This window comes from Artibeus jamaicensis, unplaced genomic scaffold (genome assembly GCF_021234435.1).
Source record: "Artibeus jamaicensis isolate MK-2021 breed Jamaican fruit bat unplaced genomic scaffold, CSHL_Jam_final scaffold_1964, whole genome shotgun sequence".
NCBI lineage: Eukaryota > Metazoa > Chordata > Mammalia > Chiroptera > Phyllostomidae > Artibeus > Artibeus jamaicensis.
In genome coordinates, this window is record NW_026522030.1 from 26,967,396 (window position 1) to 26,981,967 (window position 14,572).

At 42.7% G+C, this 14,572-nt stretch overlaps 1 protein-coding gene across 2 annotated transcripts in view; it reads left to right on the top strand.

Moving 5' to 3' along the window:
- The window catches only part of RASEF (RAS and EF-hand domain containing), a 69,551-nt gene that overhangs the window by 18,628 nt on the left and 36,351 nt on the right, over positions 1-14,572 (top strand). For both annotated transcript variants that reach the window (XM_037153783.2, XM_053656582.1), the window contains exon 2: positions 12,083-12,229. In XM_037153783.2, coding sequence (XP_037009678.2) covers positions 12,083-12,229 — 147 coding nt within the window. The remainder of the gene's footprint in view (positions 1-12,082; positions 12,230-14,572) is intronic.

Below are 14,572 nucleotides of genomic sequence, written 5' to 3' on the forward strand. Positions count from 1 at the left end.
TGTCAACAAAGCCTACATTTTTGCCTCCCTTCAAAGTACTTTCTTCAAAAGTTTCTTAATTTTTATGACAAGACTTGCCAAGTATGTTGTCTTCATTCATGACTTTTAAATGTTTCCCCATACTTGGGTGCTCCAAAAGGTTTTTTCAATTTTATTCTATTCTGGTCCAGAATATAAATTTAATCAGTAAATTAGGAGGTCCATCAAAAGATTTTCCTCATGACTTAGTATGTTACAAATCATAATTACAGAATTTTAGAATAAATTTGCACAACATTTGAGCTCCCATCCTTTAGTTTGTTAATCTGCCTGCCTTCCTGTTATCAGGCTTAGTTTTCAGTTGATTCCAAATTGCTAACAGCTTCAAAAGTGGAAGGAAGGTAGTTTTTCTAGCTCCCATGTTGACTAATTTCATGAAAGTTTCCAATAGATTTTGGACAAAATGTAATCAAAATTAAGAGGACTAGTTTACAAAAAAAAACACACCATGAATGATTACTGAAGTAATTCTTCAAAGATTCAAACATTTCAAAAACCCAAATGATGATAGACTGTAAAGAGAGAAAGTAACCACCATAAAAATGATTAGATACTGTAACTGTATAAATATATTTGAAATTTTAACAGTTACAGCTTCTATTTCAATTGGTATAATATCAGAGCCCATTTGGAGGTTATTATACACACGACTACCAATTCTGGGTGTGTTTCTACTTCATAGATTTCTTAATGTAGTAAAAAATTTTGTACCACAATTTTTTAGTCTTTATTTTTTGAATTTACGGTAACATTCATAGTAAGGTTGGATGTTTTACCTTCAACACAGTGAACTTCCAAAAGCTTTACTTGGATTCCATGCAGTGGATGGGGAAAAAAAATCAAGCTGTTATTGGAATCAATGCAACTAGTTGTTTTTGTTGTTTGAAGCATCTGATCAGACTGATAAAAAACTAGCCTCATTTACCTGTGTGGAATTATTTTTCTGATAATGGAGACGACATAAACAGCTATCACCTATCTGCATTTGTACAAGAAAACTTGGAGTAAAAAATGCACAGTTATCAGTTTAGAACAGCACTTTTCAACCTTTTTCACCGCAAGGCACCCATAAAATAATCACTAAAATTCCGCGGCACACCACAAAATATGTTATATTTTCTGCTGATCTCACAAAACATAGATACAATTTTGATTCATTTGCACTGGACGACTATTGTTGTGTTGGCTGATGTCATTTTTTTAAAAAAAAATGGGCAATCTAAGGGAAAAGAGGTCAGTGCCCCTGATAGTCAATTATTGCATGTTTTAAAAATTCTTGCAGCACACTGGTTAAAAATTGCTGATTTAGAAGAACAGTAACTTGATATAAGGGAAAAATCATGCCCCATAGGTGGTGTGCAAATGGACCTTCTGTAGCTACATGAGTGAAATTGTAGACTCTGAACTTAGTTCTCTTAAAAGATGTAGGTGCTTAGGCTTCTTCAGGAAGTGTGTGGTTGTCATGGGGTTAATGATATCACCCTTGTCCACTATGGTGGAGGATAAATGCTGACAAACAGTTTTAAAATAAACTTATTTTTAGGATGTTTTTAGATTTACAGAAAAGTTGTATAGGGTGGAGAGTCCCTGTGTAACTACCCACTCTTCCCCATTATTAGCATCTTGCGTTGTTATGACTAATGAATGGATACTGATACATTACCATTAAGTAAAGTCCCTGCATCATTCAGATTTCCTCAGTTTTCCCCTAATGTCCCCTCTTTTTTTTTTTGGTCCAGGACCCTATCCGGGACATCACATTAGATTTAGTTGTCATGTCTCCTGAGACTCCACTTGGCTGTGGTGATAGTTAAACCTTTCAAACAAGTGACCCATTTATCACAATACTTCTTGAGGAAGGGCAGTTTGGTACTTTATTTTTTATTAAGCACACCCCTTTGCTTTTTGAGGTCTAAAAGGGTTTATTTACTGCAAAACATAAAAGTATTACCATCAATAAAATAACTAGTTCTACACTTGAAACCATGCTAACAGTGGTTAAGTCACAGTAGGAAGAGCCTTCTGGTTACTCACTGTTGCTTTCTGGCAAGACTGCCCAGCTTCTTTTCTGTGCCTATTTCCTGTCCTTATGACTGGAATCTCCTAATTTCCCATTGCTGGGGCCAAGCGGCTACCTAGCAGCATTGTGAAGGTGGTTCTCTAGGTGGCCAGCAAGCAGCTGCCTCTAGTCTTTCTCCACCACTATCTGAGACCTGAAGAGTGACCTGTCTCCTGCTTCTCTTGTCCCGGCTTAATTCATTTCATCAGTGACTATTGTTTCCTGCTCCTGAAAGGCACAGCTTAGTTACATTGTGTCTGGATAGGGTCAGGGGAGGGGAGATGGCTTTATCGTTGATTGTCTTCCGATTTAGGGACTCAGTTCATGAGGAGTCTCTTCACTGCACGGATGTTTGCACACCACCAGGAAAAAGCTAGAAGCAAAAAGTGCAGACCCACCGGCTCACCCTGGCCTGTTTTCTGTGTGACTGTTAATAACTGTAATGCATCCTTAGGACACAGTTTAGTAAATTACTGTTAATGTCACTTTTTGATTAAAAAAGAAAGTTCTGGGTGAATGTTAAAGCAAACAGGATACAGAAAAATAGGCAGGAGCTGTGATTGTTTCCAGCAAACCTGGGAAGGTGATAGGGGTCATTTAAGAGGAAATTTTGCATGGAAACTGATATGTCACTACATTTTCTTCCCAAGCCTCATCTTTCTTGCCAAAATAGAAATTTTCAGTAAAAAAATGACTATAATACACCTACTTGCACTAACCTTACTGGATTAGGCCTACGTTTAGCTTGATTCCAAGTAAGTATGGGGAGAGTGAATGTGCATTGTAAGTACTCTTAGGTAGAGGTGCACATTCTCACACGTGCATTGTACACATGTAATAGCACTGATAATGTGATATTCATGTATGAGAAAAACTGATAGGACCTCGGGACAGGATGAGAACAAGATCCGTTTCCTGGGTATGGAAGTGTTAGGTCTGCAGTACCCCACCTTCATTCCTATGCTACGTTAATAGGCAGGGATCCAAGTAAGGTCTGTCTTGGCCTCTTGCCTGTTTGTGTAAATATGGTTTTTACTGAGGCAGAGCCAAGCTCATTCATTTATGCAGCATGTGAGGCTGTTTTCATATTACAGTGGCAGAGCTGAGTAGTTGCAACAGATATTTTTAATACTTTCTATCTGGTAATTTACAGAAAAGGTTCACTGACCCCTGGACTATATAAGTTTGCAGACTGACTCAGGCATGAGCCAGTTCTCATTTTTGAGGTTCCCTGCACTGGCTCACATAAGACAACCTCTCTGCTGGATGGGGCTTCCACACCATGCTGCTGGCTTCCTTCTAGATCTTCCCCAAGACACAACAGAGAAGCTGACAAGAGATAACCATCTACTTCTTTCTAGCTCATTTGGATAGGACAGTCACCGATTGTAACAGTGGGGGACATGCATCGATTGCCCTTAGTGTTCTGTGTATGGTTGCATGTGCTTCAGTAGGAGTTAACCCTCACAACGTTTTGTGGCAGCTTCCTTTACTGTACTCACATCGGTACTGAGGAAACCTAAGCACAAGAGGTGAAGGGTTTTGCCCTGGGTCACAGAGCCAGGATGTGGTGAGGAAGCCCTTGAATTTAGCCAGGCTATTACAATTGCCCTGTGTAGTCAATGCTCGTGACTTAAGAAGTCCTCAGCTGTTTCAGTGCGCCTTCCTTAGACCTGCCGCACATTGCCCCGTGCTGTTTCTGTCTTCCCCCCTCTGTTGGCAAACTCCCAGTGCCTAAATGTCAGTGACTTGGAATAGGAAGCAGATTGCCCTTTGAAATGCTTCTAGGTATTCAATAAATCTAGTTAACATACCCATTTTCCGGGGAGTTTTTGTTTTAATGCCTTCTGGGGGAATATTACCCAAATAAGTACCTAGTAAAATATTTTTCAGGATTACATTACTTTGGAAGGAGTTTTACCTGCTGGAGATGTATTTGGGCAGAGGCCACTGGCTGATTGAATACCTGGGCTAGTCATTCTTTGGTGGAGCAGCAGCAGGGCAGCAGAGGAAAGCCCAGGCTGAACTGGCTTGTCTTTCCCAGCCTGTGGGAGTACATGACCAAGTTCAAGAGAGCATTGTTTGTCTAGATGGGGGAACCGGATACTCATTCTGTATGAGTTAATGGAGAGTAAGACGTGTTGTGAGAATACAGATTAGAATCATTTCCAGTTGTGTGAGGCTGGCTCAAGGTATTTGCTGGGTAGAGACCCATCCTGTATGGAAAAAAAAGGACTTGAACTTCAGAAAGAGAACTAGTGTAGTCCTGGCCTAGCAGCATAGCCAGATTCAGCTGCTGGAATTTATTTTCCAGTTAGTTGGATTTTATTCTGAAATTATTGTACTATATAATAAAAGTACATTTTGAAATCGATAAACTTTACTTAATTTCTATGGGGGGAAAGGTAAGCCTTTCCACTTACGAACAGGGCATCTAGAAAGATCGGCTGGTGTCAACTTAGTAGGAATATACTCAGTCTCCCCCGCTCAAAGAAATAAGATATCGGATTAAATCAAGACTTTTTTTTAATAGCAGTTTTAGGTTCACAGCAAAACTAAGAGGAAGGTACAGAGGTTTCCTTTAACGCTCTGTCCCTGTGCACGCACAGCCTCCCCCACTATCAGCAGCCCTTACCAGGGTGATGCGTTTGTTACAATTGATGGACCAACATCGTGATCAGACAAATTCCTTATTTTCAGTAGGGTTCGTTCTTGGTGTTGCCCATTCTGTGGGTTTGTACAAATATGTAGTGACATCTGCTCATCATTATAGTATCTCACAGAGTATTTTCACTGCCCTAAAAATCTGCTGTGCTTCACCTATTCATTCCTACCCCTGCACCTCTATCAACAACTGGTATTTTTACTCTCTCCAAGTTTTGCCTTTTTCAGAATGTCATAGAGGAATCGTACAGTAGGTAGCCTTTTCCTATTTTGCTTCTTTCACTTAGTAATACTCATTTAAGGTGCTTCCTTGTCTTTTCATGCCTTCATAGCTCATTCCTTTTTAATGCTGAATAATATTTTCTTATCTGGATGTGCCATAGTTTATCCATTCGTGTACTGAAGGACCTATTGGTTGCTTTCAAGTTTTGGCAGCTATGACTAAAGCAGTTATAAACATCCATGTATAGATTTTTATGTGGACATAAGTTTTCAACTACTGTGGGCGGTACTGTGAGAGGATCTTTAGTTTTCTAAGAAACTGCCAAACTGTCTTCCATTGTAGCTGCACCATTGGCATCCCCACTAGCAGTGAATGAGAGTCCCTGCTGCTCCACGTGGTCCCCAGCACTGGTGTGTCAGTGGTCCAGATTTTGGCCATTCTAATAGGTATACAGTGATGGCTTGTCCTTTTAATTTGCATTCCCCTGGTGACATACAATAGAGCATCTTCTTTGGTGAGATTCAGGGCTTTGACCTGTTTTAAAATTGGGTTGTTTTCTTATTGTCGAGTTTTTAGAGTTCTTTGTATGTTTTAGATAATAGTCCTTTATCAGATGTATCTGGACGTATTTTGTGCTAGTCCGTGGCTTGTCTTCTCATTTTCTTGACATTGTCTTTCATGAAGTTTTCATTTTTTCATGAATCCAACTAATCGATTATGTCTTTCATGGATCAAACCTGAGGTGTTATACCTAGAAAGCCATTGCCATATGCAAAGTCATCTAGGTTTTCTCCTATATTATCTTCTAGGAGATTCTTTGTTTTTCAGTTTAGGTCTGTGGTCCACATTGAGTTCATTTTCGGGAAGGGTGCAAGGTCTGTAAGTCTGTGTCTTTATTTGTACTTTTGCAAGTGGGTGTCCAGTTGTTCCAGCACCATTTATTGAAGGGACTGTCTTCGCTCCATTGCTTTGCCTTTGCTCTTTTGTCAGAAATCAGTTGACTATATTTATGTGGGTCTATTTCTGGGCTCTCTGTTCTGTTCTGTTGATCTATCTCTACTGTCAGGTTTTAATTGTCTATAATTTTGTGCATTCAGTAATAAAAGAAAGAAGTTAGTGAAAACTCTTGAAGCCCCTCATTTCTGGATTAAATGATAGTGGACTAAGATTTACCTTTACCTCTGAAAACTTTTTCAAAATTCTTTGCTTCATTCTTTGCTATAACCCAAAGTTTTTGAAGATGGATATCATTATGATGCACACGTGATTATGCCATCTCTTCTTTGAAACCTTCTAGTGATTTGTGCCCTCTCAAAATAACCACCCCTCCTGTGTCACTGCTGCCCTTTCAGGTCCTGTGCTGTCATCTGGCTCCTGCTAACTTCTCCTTTTGCATCGACACCTGCTGCTCCCTCCCCACTCTGAGCTTACCAGCCTCACCGGCTTCTTGGAATTATAGGAATTGCTGGCTGCTTCCCTGCCTCGAAACCCCTTAGCCTTTGGTTATTAGCGCCCGGGACAGGCTGTCTTCCCACTCCCTTCCTGGTTTCCATCTAGTTAATATTGACTCATCCATGTTCACCTGCTCTGTGGTGTCAGGGCATCTTGGGACATTATCTTCATGGTGAGCCTTACAGGGTGTAAGCAGCTCAGCCTGTTCCTTAGCTATTTTATACCCAGGCTGTAAGGTGGTGCCCCTTGGATGACGTGGATGTTTAATTTCCCACGCTCAGGTGTTAGGGTCATAGTGTCAGTTTTCTTGTGGCAGCCCCTGATGTGGAATGATGTAGGCATTGGCACTTTTATTCACAGAAAATGGTTTGGGGCTTTAGATTTATATAGCTTATAGTTTGAATAGTTAGCCCCTTATTTTAATGCGTGAAGCAGCAAGACTCTGAATGTAAGGGACAGTTTTTCCTAGCACTGTTACTGGGTCACTGTGTTCCTTAGCATGGAGTGGTGCGGTCTGTGCCTATTTCCCAGAGGTGTTCTGAGCCCATAGGTGCCCAGACATTGTAAGCACCGGCCTCACTACATGACAAATACATTGATTCACACACGTACATGCCTACATACACATACATGAACTCCTAAGTAAAACGTTAATCTTATGGGTGACTTTGTAAACTTTTTACACAGCTTAAGTGTACTTGTACTTCTTGTAAGTTCACATAATATCCCTTTCAGCTTCAATAGGACTATTTGTAATTTTAAATGCTCATTTCCCATGGATCATTTGAAAACTTTAAGTTGTGAATTTTTCATCAGTAATTAGCCTTTCCTATAGCCTTTCAGACAGATCATTGTGTGGTTTATCAAGCAAGAAGATGAACAGGCTCAGACTTTAAACATCTGAAATTGCTAGTTCAGGGTGCATTTTTCTCCGAATGCCTTTCCTTTGATCCCTTTTATTTAGACATAAATTAGATTATTTTTAGTGGTAGTGGCTCTCCCTGCGCAGAAGCAGAAACTGTTTTTTGGCTTGGCTGACTAATGCATATGACTTGACCCTTGATCTCTACCTACTATACGTCAAGTACACCTGTAAAGAGGTCTGCGTGCTATTTGCGAATCTGAGTGTTAACTGCCTTAGAGGAAGCCCTGAACTTAAATGAAAAGTGCTTCAAGCCTTGTCACTACCGGGCACCCTTCTCAGAACTCAGTGTGCCACCCTGGGGCAGGCCTGGAAGAAAGTGGAGCTGTGTGTGCAGCCTTGTGCAGTCTCTGCTTGTTTAACTTTTGCCGTCAGGAGCCAGGACACGGGGGAGGCTGGTGACTCTCAGGAGTGGAACCGAGATCGTCATGGCACCAAGTGATGACACCAGGGCTGTGGAAGAATCTGCAGGTGTGTAACTGCCCGTACGGGGCACAGCATCTAAATCTTACATTGAGAGAATGCAGATTATCTCTTGCCATGGTCTCTTTTTTTGCTTTGTTTTGTTTTTTTCCATCAGGTGTCAAAATTGCCGAGTGCCCTAAATTGCGGTCCGTAGGCATAATCCAGATGGTTCTCTTGTTTCCCACGGGCAGATGAGGGGGCTTGGGTGGGGGGTGTGTCTCATTGTCTGCAGTAGTGTTTTTCCCAACTAGCTTTGTGTAAACCAAGTTTTATAAGATTACCTCATTTTAATCTTAGTTATGCCTTTATTCTTTAAGGAGTCCCTTTGCGGTGTGGGCAGTTTTTGTAGCAGTAATACATATCCTCCTCCAAAATAACTTTTAAAATCTTGGTATAATAAAGTTTCTTAAATGGAGCCATCCACTTGGGATCCCTTAAAACAAGTTCAGCACTTGCTTTTGGCCTGAAGAGTGAATTCTTCTCTGGAGAGCTGGCTTCTGGAGCTGATGGGCTGCATTGGAATTCTCAGCTCTGTGACCTGATGATACTTACCTCTCTCTCCCTCGTTTCCTCTGTGGGGAATAGCGATCAGGATACTAGTGATAATTTCTTCATAGGGTTGTCATGGGGATTAAGTAAATAGTACATGTAAATGCCGGAATCACTGCCAGGTCTGCTATGGAAGGTGCTTAATAAATGTCTGTGTCAGTATATGAATGCTTTGGAATAGTCTTTTGTTCCCTGGAAAAGGAGTGGGTGGTGGTGGGAAAGACTTAGCCTGGTCAGAGGAGTTTTATTACTTTGCTCATGGGAAGCTATCAAGGAAGTAATTTAACCTGGGACGCATGATAAAAAACGAATTAGGAGACTATAATGCCAACATTTTAGCTCAAGGTGGCCATAACAGAACCTCTAAGTCTTAGGGGCTTTATAAAGTGCAAACTTGTATTTTCCTTACGTGTTGGGCAGACCAGTGTGGTCAGGTGGCAGCCCCCATGAGCAGTTCCCCTCAATGTGAGGATTCAGGGATCCAAGCACATGCCATCCTTGGCTTTGCCATATCGGAGTTCTTCACTACAGCTGTGCTGATGAGGGAGAGAGAAAGAGGAAGGCAGAGCAGGAGAGGGGAGAGAGGGAGAGAGAGAAGGAATGGGAGGGAGGGAGAGAGAGACAGAGAGAAAACGAATGAATGAATTAGACTGGATATGAGCAGAGGATCTTACAAAGGATGGTAAGGGCCAAGTATGGAAGTGGTAGCGCACCATTTCTGCTCCCATCCCATTGGCCAGAACTAGTCACATGGCCCCACCCTACCTGCTGGGGGTTCTGGGAAGTCAGTTCTCCCCTGGTGCCCTGTAATAAGAAGCAGGTCATCTGTGGCACAACAGTTAACTATGTAACATATTTTATGCTAGTGGTGGATATTGTCTGTTATTAATCTATTTGTATAGGCCATTGTAAACTGTTTCTGAAATTCTGTATAATGCCAGGACCAGTAAAAGACCCAAGGGAATTTGCAATCATTATGTTTCTTTCTTATGTGAGAAATTTGCAGAAGTCAGGAAATTTACTGAGACATCTGCTTTTAAACATTTGATTGCTGTGCAGTTGGCCAGTAAACGAGGACTTTCAGTGACAGTATCTTAATGGCCATCCCTGACAGGCAGGTTCCTGTTAATGAGACAGTTATGTGTTGTATCCTGCTGGTGGTCAGTAAATGACAAAAGGCTAAGAAGTTAGTGATCCTGTTGTGATTGAAATTACATGGGACAGTCTAAGAACAGAGATTTTTAAAAACTGCCCTTTAATAAATATGGCTCATTATTGCAACTGCAGTTTTTACTCAGCTCCGATGGGAGGATGAAGGCAGCTTTCTGTGTCTTATATCAGCCAATGAAGTGGCTTAGTCCTGCAGGTCTATTAATACTGTTTCACTTGAGCACTTCTTTTGAATCATAATTGGCCTCTGTGCAGATCAAACAGTTTATTCACACGAGCAAACCTGGGAGAGTTCATAGCTGTATCGACACACCTCGGGACCACGCTTAACTTAGTTTCCAGGTTAATTATATATGTCACATCTTGCAGTGTTTCATAGTTCTGTGGACTGATTTCTTCTGCCAAGGTTCAGTTGTTTAACACAATGGGAAGCAATAGAATGTAATAGTTGATTGTGTGGCCTCCGACATCAGACTGAGTTTGGATCCCAATTCTGCCACCCAGTCAGTCACTCTGTGACCATGGGCCCTCTCATTGTCTGCTGTGGTTGCCCAGGTGTTTCTGGTAACTAATACCCGTCTGGGTGGCTTAAACCATGGAAACCTATTTTCTCACAGTTGAAGTCTGAGATCAAAGCGTTGGCTGGGTTGGCTTCTTCTGAGGCCTCTGTCCTTGGAAATGACCATCATCCTGTCTTCACACGGTCTTTCCTCTGTGCATGCCTGTGTCCAAATTTCCTCCTCTTAGAGGACACTAGTCACGTTGGATTAGGGCCCTTCCTGATGGCCTCTCCAAATCCAGTCACGGTCTGAGGTACTGGCATTAGGACTTCAACATAGGAATTTGGGGGAGATACAGCTCAGCCATATCAGGCACTTAGCTCTGCCCGATCTGCAAAATGGGTTTATAAGAGTATTTTAAATGGCTGTTGTGAGTATTCAAAGATATGATATGCTTAGCATACAAATTGCTTAGTATGATAGTGAGTACTCATTAAGTAGAAATATTTTTACTATAATTATAAATCTTATTATGGGTAGCTGTGTCATCTCTCCCAATTGGGAGATGGTTATATGCAGCACAGCCTTTCAATCATTGAAGCCCGGGACGATTGTGTTCTTTCTTGTGCCCCCGTGGCATTGGAACGGGCTGCCTGCAAAAGAGCAACAGGGCAGAAGCCCAGACGTTGTGGCCAAATGGATGGGTAAGGCTTTTGTGCTAGGGATTCGGAGTGGCCTTCTCTGGCTGTCACCCTGGGCATGTCAGGCACCACGGACGGCGTGAACTGCTCTCAGATGTCTTGGTTCCTGTGATGGCCTGCGCGGCAGCGTCACCAGACCTAGATAAGCACCTGGAGAAGAGCAGTCTGTCTGTGTCCAGGCCAAGAGACTTCTATCACTGTCAGGGGAGCAGCTATAAAATTATACTGATTGAAAGAATTATCCAAGCACTGGAGATGCTTTTTAAAGAATGCGGCCTGTGAAAGAGGGTAGCATCCCTGCGTTGATAGCCTGTCAAACAGTGAGAGACTGACGCGAATTGGTAGAATTCTGCATGTTGATATTATGGCAAGTTATCTCAGGCCCAAATAAGTGCCTGTTATCTAAATCCCTGGCATTTTTCCAACTGACATAAATGTTTCTTCTTTTTAAAAAACACTGCTACTGTCACAACGGAGTCGCGGCTTGTGTTAACTGTCAGCAAGCGTGGTTCTCACTAGGGTCAGAGAAGGGAGGTCAGACCACATGGGCACTGATGGAGCTCCCTGTCCCATTGATCGGAGGAGCTTTGGATATGGTGGGGGATTCTCACGGTGCCTTGGTGGCGGTTGGGTTCTGCAGGCACACTATGCATCGTTCAAACTAGACGCATTCAGTACATCAGCTCCTAAACTTGAGTCAGTGGCACCGCTAGCCAGCTGCTCGGCCTTATCAATTTTTCCTTTGGAATGACCATGAATTATTTGTCTTTTAGTAAAAGTTAATAGATAATGACTATGAGGATTATAACATATAAATACATTCATAAACATGAATTTATATGAAGTGAATTTAACTGACCATCAAATAATAGGTATGGTGCTCTTATGATTGTAAAGTCTGAAATACATCCTTATTAGGAATTGGTGGAACGTGGCATTAAGTAATTGTTTTAGTGTTACCTAACTTTTCCCTTGTGAGTCTGTTTACCTTTCTATTATAGAAAACTCAGCAGTGACTAAAAAAAAATGTCTTTGTGTACATTTCCACTGCACCACAGACCTCCACCTTTTCATACTAAATCACCACATGGTACAACCTAAATCTCTACAATTTTTGCTAGTCATAACCTCAGTAGAGCTGGAAAAGCAATAAGGTTGCTGTTCCACCATAAAAAATACGGAGACTAACGTAGCAACATCTCTGACTGTTCCCGCCCCCCCAACCTCTGCTAGGTCCTTCTGTTACTGTGGTTTTTGTCTTTGGTTTCTTTCATATAAGTATTCTGAAAATTTGCCTTTTTGTTTTTCACATGGTTTAATTTCCTTTTTTTTTTTAAGGAAAGAGCAAGTTAGTACTTTGTATCAAAACATCAACCTTGTGGAGCCAAGACTGATTCAGCCGTATGAATATGTCATAAAGAACTTCATCCGTGAGATCAAGCTTCAAAGCACAGAAATGGAAAACCTGGCCATTGCGGTGAAGAGGTATTGAAGTCCTTCCTTTCTAAGTGGCACGTGGGGTCCTTGAACTTACTCTTTGACTGGGGGGTGTCACCTGGACTGAGCTGCATTATCACAATATGACATGGGAGGACTTCCTGATCCCCGGGAATCTGGAGCTTTCTGAACTGAGCCAGAATGAGGGAAGTGGAGTCAGGCAGTACTTCATAGGGTCAGTCAGCAGTCCATCAGCAGGTCTCCATGATCCTGTCACAGAAACTCATCCAGGCCACGATTCCGCACAGAGCACTTCAAAGAGATTTGGTATCTTCTATGGAGCCACTTGAAACATGTGGGAAACTTTCATCCAGAAAGGCAGGCAGGGGTCCATTTGAAGCCTGGCCTTGTGACTGACAGGCATATGACTTTGGGCAGGTTACTTAATTTCCCTGTCTCAGATTCTGCAGCTGCAAAATGAGGCTGTAAATATTCACCTGTTTGGGGGTGGAGACGTAGGCACCATCGTGGGTGATGCCCCTCACACTGGGGCTCCCACACGGTGGGTGGTCTGCGGTGCTGCTCTTCCTCTCTCTAGCTCTCCTCCCCCAGCCTGACTGAAAGCCTAGAAGCTGCTGCCCTTTCTGTCCTGCAGCCAGTTTGTGTAAGGCATCGCAAGCTTACACAGGATAGCTTGCTGGTTTTAATAGCAACCCAGTGCAAAAGAAGAATTACGGGCATTGCAATCCAAATATCAGCCTCTTTGCCTCCTAGGAGGACCACACTCCCTTGGCATATGCTGGGAAAGAGGGCATTTTGTGTGTCCCAGTTCTTCCCATAGAGGCCTCCACTGCTGTGTGTGCAGCTCAGGGCATGCTGCCCACCTCACTGGTCTTTGCCCAGAACTTGCAAACAGCCCCTCCGGTAGGATGCCCCCATTGCTGTGGGGCAGGCACAGGAGCCCGTGGGGCTTCTCTGTGTCTGTTCTTCCCTTCAACGTGGCGATGGAACTGTAGAGTAGACCCTTTGAAGTAACTGAAGTGAATTAAAATGTACAAGGGAAAAATTTTTAAATGCTACTTTTATAGTCCTGGAGTCATGCAAGAGTTGAACTGTTCATGGGGTTTTTTTATGATCATGTTCAGTTCCTGGCTCTGATCAAGTTTGCTGCCAGGGGCTTTCCACAGTCTGGTGTGCAGAGCTCCGAATTCTGGGGGGCACTGTGGAGTGCTGGTCAGAGCCCCAGATTGGACACCTTTGAGAGGCGACTGGCAGACACACATAGTGAGTTTTTAGAGTCTCCAGTGAATAGCTGTTAAAATAGACTCTCATACATACACACAGGTACACATACACAGACCCACACAAAGATATGGGGGACACACACCCTCACACAGGCGAGCACATTCACACACACACACACGTGCACCCATGATGGCTAAGGATAGTACCATGTAAACCCATTAGGGAGAAGAAGAATGGCATTCTTTCTGTTCTCACTGTCAGCCAGGCTGCTGTCTGGCTGTGGAGTTTGTCACTTTATGTTGAGCTCCATTGGTGCTTCTCTCCTGTCCCCTCTGTGCTCTCTGGGTGGGATCCAAAGGCAGGCTCTGTCCCGAGTTCTGGGCCTCGTAGAGGCCCCTCTCCTGGCTCTCAGGGTCCTCACTGAAGCATTTATATGACCACTGTGAACATTTCCTCACATTCCTAGCTCGGGACCTTTCACCATCTCCTCTATTTTGTGGTTGGTGGAAGTCCTCAGTCTTCCGCACTTGCACTTGAAGAGTGGGTTCCCAGTGTCCTGGTAGGGGCCCTGGACTATGATAAAGCAGACATTCTGAATACCTTATACATTTTACTAGAATTAGGAACTGCTGGGGCAAACACTGTTGTTATAGACTAACCAGACAAAAATATGAAAGTTGCTCAGAAGTGCCAAAAGCAGAAGGATCACATTCAGAAGCAGTCCCAGGCACTCAGCTGTTTGGGACTGGATGTCCAAAAGGAAGGGCTGGAAAATCTGGTTACAGCAAAGGGAGAAATGGGTAAGTGGTGTAGCTCCTCACAGTTTCAGAGTTCACTAAAAACAAGCAAATCCCCAAACCAAAGTTGCTATGGAAAATACATAATTCTTGAGGTTCAAATAGCAGGTGTTTATAAACAGACCAGAACTAGCTGACTTTCCACATGAGGTTAACATAACCTTGGGCAGGTTGTAAGCAGAGGAGGGAGTAAACAGGAGCAGAAAATAGTAGTTAGTCACTCAAAATTTTACTTTGGGTTATTCCCCCCCACCCGTCAATGCTTGTTTGGAATTTTAAGTAGAAATTAAACTAATGTACCAACAAATTGTGTCCCAAGTTGAAAGCAGGTAGAATGGGGTAGCAGAAG